This window comes from Hydra viridissima, unplaced genomic scaffold (genome assembly GCF_058129835.1).
Source record: "Hydra viridissima isolate aposymbiotic clone 2 unplaced genomic scaffold, HvirCarnegie_v1 scaffold_1, whole genome shotgun sequence".
NCBI lineage: Eukaryota > Metazoa > Cnidaria > Hydrozoa > Anthoathecata > Hydridae > Hydra > Hydra viridissima.
This window is the reverse complement of record NW_028324300.1, coordinates 34,760,724-34,774,073: the sequence shown is the minus strand read 5'-3', so window position 1 is coordinate 34,774,073 and position 13,350 is coordinate 34,760,724. Positions and strand designations below refer to the sequence as shown.

Sequence of the window (13,350 nt, the reverse complement as noted above, 5' to 3'; positions counted from 1 at the left end):
TCGAATTGTAATCTAAAACTATAGTATCATTGTAAGGTCCATTGTAAGGTAAATCTTCAGGATCAACATCTTCTGAACTAGGCAAACTAAATCCAGCAGCTTCGTCTAAAACATTAAAGTCATCATCGCTTAAATAATATCTTTCCATAAATTCTTGCGTAAATTTTTCAGTATATTCTTCCATAAATTGTTCATAAATTTCTTCTATTTCATAAGTAAATTCATCTCTTTCTATCAACTCTAACGCATATTCTTCAAGACTAGTAATTTCTTCCGGCGTTGGAGGTTCTATCCTTTCATTCATTGCATTTAGCCGTTCTATCATCGCACGCTGATTTTCTGACATACTCATTGTTATTTTTTATATGAAAAGAAATTTATTTAACTCAAAATTCAAATTTTTTTTTCTTATCATACAAAAACAGCGTGTCTATTTTTGCAAACTTAACAATTCATTATTATCTACCCATGAATTAAACGAGTCTGGATATCCTAACCATTTGACTAAAGATCTGTTCTTTTGCTTTCGAATGACTTTTTCAATTCTAAATATGTCTTGATTGGTCTTTTGCATTTCTTGTTCATAAAATGTACCTTGTATTTCTTCACCGTTAGCGTCAGCGATTTTATACGTGGGTGGATTCGTATGCTGAACATTTGACACGGTAAAAACCTCTTCAGTCCATCTCGGCGTATACCCTTTTTCAAAATGAGACTTCTTTTTTACGATTCGCACTTGATCACCCATGGAAAATTTTGGTTTTGCTGGTAATGTTTGATCCTTTCCATACAGATTCCACCATACCCTACCTTTATTCTTTTCATCGCTAGCCTCCAATGGAGTCATTTTGATGGAAGAGTGCTTTGTGTTGTTGTAATTTTTCACCATCTCATCTAATACGTCAATATATTTATTGGTATTGTTGGCTGAAAAATATTTAAACATTCTCTCTTTCATCGTTCTGTTCCATCGCTCGACAACAGAACTTTTTTCCTCGTTTTCAGTGGAGTATAATTGCACACCCAACGCTCTCACGTGCTTGTTGTAAAACTCTTTTCCTTTATCCACCCACAATTTGACGCATTTTCTTTCACCAAAAATCTTTTTCAACGATTCTGCCACTTCAAGACCTGTTTTGCTTTTTAACGGAACGATCCATCCATACTTTGAAAACACGTCGATCACCATGAGCAAATATTTTACACCGTTGTTGAATTTTGAAAACGATTGCATGTCTACCAAATCTGCAGCCCATATTTCATCAATGTCGTTTACAATCACCCTTCTTCTTTTAAAATGATGAATCACCGGTTTATGAAGCTCCTCTGCAAGCTGATCCGTCCATTTCAAATCACTCACACCCAATCCAAATTTAGCTTTGGCTTTGATGATGGGTTCGATGATTTTTCGCTCGCTTATTTCTCTCTGAGTAGGATTTTGTATAGAATCCATTTCTTCAAGCATCATTCGATCTGCTAAATTTCTGTTTTGCTTGTCGTTAAAATACTTGTAAGCTAAATCGTGGTGATATGCAGCATTGTCTACTCTATCCACCGGTTTGCTCCACTCTTGATACATGTCTGTGGAAGTAAGCCTTTTGTCTAAATTGGTACCAGGCCCTGCAAAGTTCATCCCTGGAATGTGCATTTCTCCTGGAAACTTTGCCCATGGAAGCTTTATTTTTTTTGAAAAATTGTTGATCGATTCTACCAAGTCTCCTCCACTAAGCGCATGCGCAGAAACAAACTTGCATTTACCTCTTCCGCAGACGACACAAGCTCCTTTGACTATATGCTTGTTGTTTTTTGTGATCTCGTTTTTCAAGTGAATGGTTTCAGTCTCTCTTCTACACTTAACACAGTACATTTTTTAACATATATAAAAACTTTTTTAATATAAAAAATATGGAAGTGATGAAATTGTCGTGTAAAATTGGGAAAACCAAAAGAAACAACAGCAAGCTTTTACCGAGAAGCATTCGAGGAATCATCGTTGGAAAGTCTGGATACGGAAAAACAACGTTGCTGCTCAATTTACTGCTCAGACCTGGATGGCTCGATTATAACCGCTTGCAAGTGTTTGGAAAATCCCTTTTCCAACCTGAATACAAAATACTCAAAAGATCATTCGAAAATAAACTTCCTAAAAAGGATATTGTTGATTTGTTAACGGATGATGTACAAGACGAAATGGAAAAATTGAATTTAATCCATGAAGATGTTATTAACGATCTTTCAAAAAAATATTCCAACAATGATGATATGGAATGTCAATTTTTCGAAACAGCAGACGATGTACCTGAACCTGAAGATCTTGATTCATCCAAAAACAATTTAATGATCTTTGACGATTTGCAATTGACTAATCAAAACAAATGTGAAAAATACTACATCCGAGGAAGGCACTCTAACGTTGACTGCTTTTACCTCGCTCAAAACTATTTCGAGATTCCAAGACATACCATTAGAGAAAATGCTAACTTTATTTGTCTCTTTAAACAAGACCAAAAAAGCGTTAATCACATTTATCAAGATCACGTTTCCTGCGATATGAAAATAGAAGATTTTAAAGCCTTTTGCAATCATTGCTGGAATGAGCCTCACGGATTTGCTGTCATTGATCTCTCTTCTAAAAAGAACGAGGGAAAGTACCGAAGCGGGTTTGATGATTTTTTATTTTTCTAAAACAATTTAAAAAATAATTATTATTTTAAAAATGACAGGTACAATCATCGGTGTAGATGGAAAATCAAGTGTTATCACTACTGAATTTTTGGATAAAATCGTTTTTGACGAAGGAAAAAGTTATGAAATGGCTTTTCTCGGTCTTGAGACTTACAACAGCATTCCAAATGTAAACAGTAAAAACAATTCTTTCAAATACAGCATGGACAATGGAGCTCATTGGGAGAACATTAACATTCCATCAGGAAGCTATGACATTAAAGACATCAACAATTATTTACAAAAGACCGTCTCAAACACAATAAAAAATTATGCGTCTCAAAGCGCTAGCTACGTCACAGCAAATAAAATCAGCTACTCTCCCGATAACATAAAAATCGGATCCAATTTAAGCACTTTAAAATCAACCATCACACTTGGAATGAATTATTTGATGGATTTGAACGTGGAAAACAGCATCGCATCAGTTTTAGGGTTTACTAAAAGAAAATTAAATTCCAATTCCGAATACGAGTCGGATCAAATCGTTAGAATTTCAAGCATTAGCATCATCAGAATCGTTAACAACGTTATCGGATCATCCTATATTAATGGAACCCAACTCAATTGCATTTACTCCTTTTATCCAAATGTTAGTCCTGGCTATAAAATCATTGAGAGACCAATGCATTTGATTTATCTTCCTGTTAAACTGTTTGAAATTTCAACAATGGTTACTCGCATCATTGATCAGAATGGAGATTTGGTTGATTTTCGTGGAGAGGATATTGCAATACGATATCATATTCGAGAAGTGAAATAAATAATTTTTAATACATAAAAAATGAGCAATTATCAAAATATCAAAATTAATATCTCGCAGAGCCAATCTGATAAAATTAAAAAAGCCATTCAAGACAAAACCGATACTAGCATTAAGCTTTCTCATCAAGACTTGAACGGTAAACATGTTCTCGCTATCACTAATGCGCAATTGAATAAAATTAGAAAAGCGTATGAAGCTGGTAAAGGAGTCACACTCAAACTGAGCAGAAAACAATTATCATACAACTCGAAAGTTGAAGGTGGATTTATCGGAGCTCTTTTACCGTTATTAGGTATGATAGGCAGCACTCTTGCTACAAGAGTAGTCCCAGCTCTAGCTACTGGATTGTTAGCAGGTGTAGGCTCTTCTGCCGGTTCTGCTATGGTTGATAAAATTGCTGGAAGAGGTCTTTTTTACATGAGCAAAAATGGGAAAGGAATGAAGATAAAAACTTTAGGTGGAGAAGGATTGTTTATCACCCCATGGACTAAAAATGTTTACGGTGATGGACTCTTCATTAAAACTGGAAAAGGCTATCAATCTATTGGATCTGGATTATTGCTCGGACCGAACTCACCCTTTAATAGCATTCCCTTTTTAGGTGCTATTCTATGAAAATCGCTTGCTAAAAAATTCGGATAAACTTTTTAAGAAATTAAAAAAAAAAAAATGATTGACTTTCAATGGATTGATGTAGAAGGAATTGTTTTACCTAATGAAGCTTTAACTAACTTTCAATTGATAAAGGCTACTAAACAGTTAAAATTAAAAAACTTTCAAGGTGTGTTTGTCAGGGATGAGTTACCAAAAAAGCCAATGAAAAAAGAATGTGGAATCGTGAATACGGGAGATTCAAGCACTGGTGGATTTCATTGGGTCTGTTGGTATAAAGACGGAGACAAAAAATACAGTTTTGACTCTTATGCCCAGCCTCCTCTTGTCGAGCTCGTTGACTATTTGAAAAGCCCTGTTTATTATAACAGCGAGAGAGTTCAGTTTGGTGATACGTCTTATTGTGGTCATTTGTGTCTTTACATCTTAAAAAAATTGAATGAAGGTCTTGACTTTCAAGAAGTTATCAATACCTTGTGGTGAAATTTTTAAAGAATAAATTTTTTTTTAAAAATAACAAACCATGAACGTTATCCGATCTCATCAGCATAACATTTACACCGAAGAAATCAACAAAGTCGCACTCAGCGCTAACGATGACAAAAGACACATCTTGCAAGACGGTATTCACACCCTAGCCCTTGGACATTACAAACTAAAACCATGCTTTACATTTATGAACTATGATCAACTCTTCAGTCTAGAATAAATTACGAAAAAGATACAGTTTTATACTTCTTTGCAGGTTCCGGCATGATATTAACAATGAGATGGAAATCTAATAACATTTTTACATTTTAAAAACACAATACCATCTTGAATTCCTTAAGTATGGAAAAGTATCAATGTCCCAGAATCCGCATATTGTAGTAGTATGGTGCCAATATATGTCATTTTACGTCCTAGCAATGCCCGTGCAAGATGAATGTTTGTAAAAAAATTATCAGCTGTTATGTGTCTACCACTTCCGTTTAAGTGATCTGTTAGTTCAAGAACTACTCATGTACCTTGTCCAACATCACGTACTCCATTTACTCTACCAATATATGGTTGCAAGTTTATGCAGTAAGAGGTTCAGCATCACATAATATCCATATCTTTATTCCATACTTTCCTGGCTTAGTAGGTATAAACATCTTAAATGGACAACGTCCTCTAAATGTAACTAGTTGCTCATCGACAGTAAGATATGCACTTGGATTGTAGTTGCTCTTACATTAAGTAATAAACATTTCCATTATATTTCTTATAGGTTCAAATTTGTCTTCAAACCGTCTTTGATTTCTTGTTTCTCTCTCATCAAATTGAATGCATCGTCGCAAGTTAACAAATCGATCTCTTTGCATTGAAGCTGAAAATATTGGTATGCCATCTAATCTAATCCAAAGTTATTTTATGCTTTGATTTTTAGAATGGAACACTCCAGCTAGGAGGAGAACTCCAATAAACTCATAAAGCTTATTTACCGTCGTGTCAACCCATCCTTCTATTTTTATTCTACGAGCTTCAGCATTAGTGCAGTTGACAATAATTCTAATCATTTCTGGGGTTATAAAGAGTTTAAAGGCATTATCCACACTTTGTCCGCAAACCTGAGCTGCAAACCTTGTTGGGCCAGTTGATTGTCGAATAATATTGTGTGCACGTGGCTGAGCAGCATCTACACGTGGAAGTTTACTCCAAATTTCCTCACCATTCTTTGAGATCATGTTTTGATCTAAAATGTGATTTTCCTGAACAACTTCTTCATCACTTTCATCAGATATGATACCATCTGATTCATCGTTAGCTGTAATATTATCTTCTTCATCATCTGTAAGGTTTTCATCAGCTGAGTCATCACTTGAAGATAACTCATTTAAACCAAAAATAATATTATTAGTCTCGACTGCAGCATTTCTTCTTGAGCGACTCATTATATTAATTATGTTTATTCTAAAAATAGTTTAAGTGTTTATCAAACCAAATATGTGAAAAATATATAACAAAAATTTTAGGCATTATTATTTTGTATCAATAATATAAATATTTTTGATATAAAAACAAAATATATGCAACATGAGCACACCATTGTTGTTACAGTGATTGTATATATATAATGAATATATGGTATAATTTACTCATAGAAAAGATAAGTAATACCCTATACCTATTAAAAAATAACTAAAACACAAGCAAGTGCTAAACTAAACATAATTTATATAACTATTTATTGATTCACTAACTAAAAAATGAGAAAATTTGCATGGGGTATAAAAACACCCCAACCGTCTTTAACGTAACTAAATTTTCAACAAACAATATTATTGTCTATTGATTAGTAAAACAAAAACATTTTACACTAAAAACTTCCTTAAATGATAATAAAAGATGTTCTGAAGTGGCAGTTTAAATAGACAAAATTTGTTGATGTGGCAGTTAAAAATAAACTCCTCTGGGGTAGTAAAATACCCCGCCGTCCTTTAAGGGTTAATGAGATACGAATTTAAAATAACCAAAAATGTTGAGAAAGGCCTAGATAATACCTTTCATACATATACCTGACTCAATTTTCATAAAATCTTCAATCTGGCAGTGCAAACACAGATATTCAATCAAATGTTTTTGTTTTTTTTGGCTACTTTTTTATTCAAAAGGCACATGTCCGCTTGGTACGATTGCTGCATATAAAATGTCAGCACAATAAAAACCATCCACCATAGTGAAATGGTGTGTCACATATGTCGTTACATCTGAGGTTTAACTAGTCTGCCACCATACCTTACGCGCTACCATACCTTACATTCCTCTATTAAATTTACTTCGTGACATTCTATTGTCTTTCAGCTATAATCTTATTGAGTCTCTACAAAACAAAAATTTTAGTGTTTCATAAAAAGACTAATTATAAAGGTATTGTGTCTTCCTTAATTAAAACAAAATTGACAAAAGTACTTTAAAAATATCGCATTTCATGATTCAGTGCATGTTTCATATATTTCATATGTTTCATATATTCGATTATATAAATATATTGATTCTTTTTCAGCTTTTGCTGCACGTTTTTTTTTTTATAAGAAAGTTGTTAATAAGAAACTAGTACTAAAAGCCTCGAAATCTTAAGAAACCATTAGTACTAAGCTACTTTTCGATAAGAAACTTATGAAGAGTTCGAGGAATATTTCCTAATTTATGTTCTGTTCAGGGACAAACCTTAGGATCATATTTCATTGAACGATGTTGGTGGAATTCAAATAAATTTAGCTGATTAACAGTAAAACATTTTATCTTACTTGTTAATATGTTTTCAAATTGGGTTTTACTTACTTTTTCTTTTTTTTGATAATCCGAAACTTAAGAAACTCTTAAGAAACTTTTAATACTAGAGTTGTAAAAAAAAAAGTACCCTTAAAATAAGAAACTTTCTAGTACCAGCCCCATTTGCTTGGTTTCTTTCAAAAAAAAAAAAAAAAAAACGTGTACATCTTCTTTGTTTTTTTTGGTTACCTCACAATAGGCTTTATTTATATGGGGCTCAAAATGAAATTTATTAAAAATTCTAACAAAATTTTCACTTTGCTTTTGTATTGTTTTTGTTCGTGCAGCGTTTAGTTTTGTGGCGGTAATTATTGCATTTTAACCATTATTAATTTATTGTTAAAGCAAACTACATAAAATTTTATGAAACTATGGTACTGAGTTACTTTTTGATAAGAAACATTTTGTTAAAAGTTCGTGGAATATTTTATTTGATATAGTTTATATTATAACCAGCATACATTATTATCAACACCTTTATATTTTAAACGCCATAAAAGTTATGACGTCATTGTAAAATACGAAAACGTTTTTTCCGAAGCTTTTCCTTTTTTTGGTTTAGTTTTTGAAAATCGTTGAAAAGTGAAGTTTTAACTTCTTTTTATCATCATCTTAAATCTACGATTCGTCGGACATTTAATTAAGACCTATTATCATATTTTTAAAATCTTTTTTTTTTCCATTTTGTTTTAGGTACTGACCAAGATGTTAAAGAAAACTGAAAGTGTAAAAATTATAATATATTGAATTAATAAAATAAAATGTTGATTGCAGCTCTAAATATATCGAAATTCAAAAATATAAACAATTTTAATTTATTTTATTCGGAAATATACAATATACAATATATATAATTATATATATTATATATATAATTATATATATATACAATATATAATATATATATAATTATATATATATATATACAATATATAATATATGTAATTATATATATATACAATATATAATATATATATTGTATATTTCCGAATAAAATAAATAAAAATTGAAAATAATCTGTAGTGATAATATCTTATTTATGCAGATCATCAGGAAACTTCAGCATGCATGCTTTCTACGCCTTGCTCTCTATAAATATCGAGACCCAAATTTCTTATAAAATCAGTACAATGATTTTCCAACAAATGTATATTTGGCGTAATGGATTCATCAGGCATCAGGCTATGTTTTACAAAAGTAACTCATTAATTCTTCAATGGCACATTCTAATTCCAAATTTCAAAAAAGAACGTAGAAAATGAAGAAATAATAATTACGATAACCCTTGGGATTTAAATGAGAGTAAATTTAAATGAGAGTTATTTTCATAATAAAAAACAATAAACTTTAAAAAAATCTCGTTTCACTTAATTTTGATAATGGATTCTTATCAATAGTCTCCCTTGAATTCATAAAGTTGTTGCATATTGCGTATCTGCAGAACAAAATGACATAGTTCTCGGTCAAGACCTTTGCCTTGTTTTGAGCATCTGTACCAATAAATCCAAGATCGGTATTGAATTGCAAAGATCAAGGACACTGTTTAGCTGATGAATAAAGATAACTTTAGAGCACGTGTTCAAAATTAGTGTTTAACAACCTCTATGTAAATAAAAACTGGACTGTAAAAAAAAAAAGTAAAGTATACCATACAAACTGATATCTCAAGACCATATGGGTCAGGATTATGAAATGAGCCTTAACAAAAAATCATCAGTATACAATTATATAATTAAAAAAGTGTCTGAACACAATTTACTGATCAACTGTAACAAAATCTGGCAGTGGCTGTACACGCTCCTGTTGCAGTGGAAAAATTTGCAACATTTTATAAACATGGTTCCCAATAAAATATTTTCCATGAATAGCTTATCTTTGAACATTAAGACCACGTAGAACATCAGCAAGTAGAACGTAGAACATCAATAAGTTTATTCACAATAGGTCTATGAGATGTGTCAAATGTTTTAAACTTTAATTATTCTAATTTAATCAACAATATTAAAAAAATTATATATATATATATACACTCAAACACATATGCACACATACACACCCACATACTTATATCAATCTATATATGTGTGCATATGTGTATATATATGTGTGTGTGTCTATATATATGTATATATGTGCATATACATATGTATATGTGTTTGCATATATGTGTGTTTGCATATGTATATAATTAATGCTACATAGGCATAGAATATAAAATATGTAAATGTTACATACGGTTATAATCATAAATTGTTTAAAGGAACTCTAGTCTAAAGACTTCCTGACTCTTTGTGAATCAGTATGATAAATGACGGAGAATCAGTATGATAAATAACGGAGAATTTTTAAAGGACCGAACTAACATGAAATTCAATCATAAAAGAGTTTGTTTTTTTTAATGTTATGTATGACGTAATAAAGTTTATTAAGAATCTGTTAATCGGGTTTAATGATTTGAAACTTCTTCTCCAGAAAGTTATCGTGATAAAAATTTCAAAAAAAAGAAAGGAAAAAGAGACGAATAAATTCCCTATTCTTAAGATTAAACTCTTCAATGAAAAAAGTTTTTTGTTGTTAAGCGCAAAGAAAGTCACTATTGCTTTTGTGAGGGGCGGAGATAGTTTAGTCTTCGGCGAACGCGTTTGTTTTGTTTGGTTATATTAGGGCATTTGGGTGTTTATGATTGGGTTGTTGGGTTGCCCTCAGTGTTGCGAGGATGTGTGCGCGATTTGTGTATGGTTCGTGTAACAGTGATTCCTTCACTACTAACACTCTGGATCTACTTAAAGCTTGACAACAAAGTCTTAATATATATAATATCGATATAATAATTCTTTGATCGAAATATAAATGATAATCATACTTTCAAGTATTTAAATTAAGTATGTACTTTTAATATTTACAAATACAGGTAATAAAATCCAATCAAATGTCACTTAAAAACATCTCTTACCACCTTAGAAGCTCATGGCTAAAGTGTCTATTGATATTAGAATTTTTCTCTTTTTTTTCTTTCTCTTCGAAAATATTCCTTTACTTCTTTGTTCTTACCTTTACTCTCAAAATCTATTTTCTCTCTTTCCCATAATCCTCTTTTTAAAAATCTTCTGAAAGCTCTCATAAAAGTCATCTTACCCTGCGTCTACTAAGTTATTTCAGTCGTTAGTTTAATCGTTATTGGCAGAAAAATATAATTGTAATAAAAGGTTTGGCTCTTTACCAGAGCGTCGGAAAAAATCGGTATTAACTGGGAAACAACGTAAAACCTAGCAAAATATATTTTTGCGGCAATATTCTTATGCGTTGTTTTATTTTGAGAACACATTACTGAAACTTCAGCGTGCGTCTCTATTCTACAAGAGACGCACACAGAAGTTGCTTAGAGACGTAATAATCCGGTCAAAATAAACATTTCAATTTACAATAATTCGCATAAAGCTGAAAATTGGTACATACCTTTAGGATATTATTACAAATAAAATATTAAAAGTCCCCACCGATCCCATATCTGCAAAAAAAGTTATTAAAAGTTAAAGGTTAAAAAAAATAGCTTTTTCTTTTTTTCCAAAGATCAAAGTATTACATCATGAAAGTATTTAATAAAATTGCCTTTATACATTTTTATAAGAATCGTTATTCCTGAGATATTGAAATGCTTGCGAAAATATATTGCGAGTAGATATTGCAAGAATATATTGCGAGAAAATATATTAAGTATAATGCGATTTTATATAAAATACATTGCTAGAAAAGACATTGCAATTCTTGTGAAATTACGAAATTATTATTCATATAATATAATATAAATATTACGAAATTAATATACATATAAATAATATATACATAGTATTTGCATATATTATATATTATTAAATGCATATTATGTATTATACACCTTGTACAGAAAGTTTAAACGCACTTGTTTTTTTGTATGTTATGGTAAATTTGGACTGGTGCAAAGAGAAAATCTGATGCAAGGTCTTCGTTTTTTGTTTTGTTTTTTTTTTTCTTAACCAATTAATAATTAAGAAAAAAACACAACTTTGAAAGAAAAAAACACAAAATCTTTTCTGAAATGTAATATCAAACAGAAATAATCAAAAAATTGATGAGAAGAAAGTGCAGTAAAGTTTAAACGCACTTATTAATTTTTTGTCATGGAAATATGTTAATATAAGATATGATCCCCGTTGTTTTTGATGCATGCTTGTAATCAGCTTGGCATTGATTCAATAAGATTTTCAATCATCTTGATTGGTATTTCAAGCCACAATTTTTTTAGTTCTTTTTTAAGCAGTTCGTGACTAGTTATTTGCTTTTTGTTAGTTCCCAGCAAGCACACAACGTTGAAACAACGTTGAAATAACGTTGATCAACGTCGATCAACGTTGTGTGGTTGCTGGGTTTGTTAATCCATCCAGCTCCATAAATTTTTAATCCGGTTTAAGTCAGGTGATCGTGCTGGCCAAGTCATGAGTCGAGTATTACTTTCAACGAAATAATTGCTAATTGAATGTGCTGTATGACATGGAGCATTGTCTAGTTGAAATAACCAGTTTTGATCAGCCTGGAATAAATCGCAACTAGGGATAAGCGAGTTTTCCAAAATCTCACGATACCCATATTGGTTCAATCTTCCTTCGTATATTTTATGACAACCAAAGCCTGGGCCTTAATATGCATCCCTATATGCCGACAGAGCCACTACTTTTTTGAATACAGATTTGTATGTGTTGCTTCAATTATTTTTCCAAATTTTGAAATTGTTAACAGAAAAAACAAATCTCTTGTTTTTTTTGTTAATAATTTTAAAATTTGACTTATCGCTAAAGATACTCATTTTTCATTGTTCCACTGAATAATTTAAACGCTCTTTGTACCATTTTTTTTGTTTTAGACGATCGGTTAGCGACAACATAGGCTTTCTTACAGCATGAAAAGAATTTAATTCTTTTTTGCATAATAACTTATTTATTGTCGTACGACTAACTGTTTTCTCTATAAGCGAACTATTGATTTCTGCACTCAAAGCTGATGCTCCTGCTTTTGGGTTGCGTCTGCTAAGCGTGTTAAGCATGTTTTCATCGCGAGCTGACAGTTTTTTTGGGCGCCCAATTCGAGGTTTATCATTGACACTACCAGTCGATAAGTAATTTTTTATTGTTGTACGAACGCTAAATTCAGAAATATTCAAGTGTTTGCCGATTTGTCAATGGCTCATTTTCATTTTATGCATCCCAATGGCTTACCATTTATTTTTCGATGAGAAAGCTCTTTTACCCATGAAAATATGATTTTCTGATAAAGTTTTATCAGTTGAAAATTGCTGAAGGTTGAATCAAATTGTAGACGCAGTTTTTTTTGCAAAATAAAAAAAGAATAAAGATGCAAATACAATATGCCAACGAAAGCAGGCTGTTGAGTGATGAAAATGCGACTGCAAGAAAAAATCAATCAATTAACAAGAGTTACAAGTTTTCCAATCAAAGTGCGTTTAAATTTTATTTCAAAAAATTGAAAAGACTTAATTGTTCCGTTATTTTTCTCACCATTCTCCACCTCCTTTATGGTATCCTTACATTTTTTTTCTTTCTCTAAATCATTAAATTAAATCATTAGTATAAATAAACATAAAAAATGTGGACCACATCTCATCGATTTATCGGATTATCATTTCTTAAAAAAATTATACACGTTAAAAAAACTAGTGCGTTTAAACTTTCTGTACAAGGTGTATATTCGTATTATTGTGATATATTTTATATTAGCATTTTCTTCGCTTTCTTCTTCTTCATAGTCATCTTCTTTTTCAAGCTGGATATGTGAAAAAGATACATCAATTGTCTCCTGATTGATAGTGTGAGGGTGGTGGAATTTCAACTATTATTTTTTATTATTGTTATATTATTATTATGTTTTCTTCTTTAAATAAAGGGGAAGGGGAATGGGAA

The 13,350-nt window shown here is 31.2% G+C and overlaps 1 protein-coding gene across 2 annotated transcripts; it reads right to left on the bottom strand.

Moving 5' to 3' along the window:
• Positions 1–1,933: 1,933 nt before the first annotated feature.
• Positions 1,934–6,036, bottom strand: LOC149894691 (uncharacterized). Of its 2 annotated transcripts, XM_090088110.1 has the most exons (3): positions 4,915–6,036; positions 4,625–4,802; positions 1,934–2,629 (listed from the first exon to the last, which is right to left on the bottom strand). In XM_090088110.1, exon 1 carries the CDS (start codon positions 6,016–6,018, stop codon positions 5,491–5,493), a length of 528 nt encoding a protein of 175 aa, XP_089944236.1. In that variant the 5' UTR covers positions 6,019–6,036; the 3' UTR covers positions 1,934–2,629; positions 4,625–4,802; positions 4,915–5,490. The 2 variants fall into 2 exon arrangements, with proteins under 2 accessions (XP_089944236.1, XP_089944242.1); XM_090088116.1 differs by lacking the exon at positions 1,934–2,629 and having other exon boundaries at positions 3,158–4,802; positions 4,897–6,036.
• Between the last annotated feature and the right edge of the window lie 7,314 nt (positions 6,037–13,350).

What these genes read in the sequence shown, in the direction of transcription:
- LOC149894691 (XM_090088110.1), bottom strand. Translation starts at nt 6,018, where the DNA reads ATGAGTCGCTCAAGAAGAAATGCTGCAGTCGAGACTAATAATATTATT.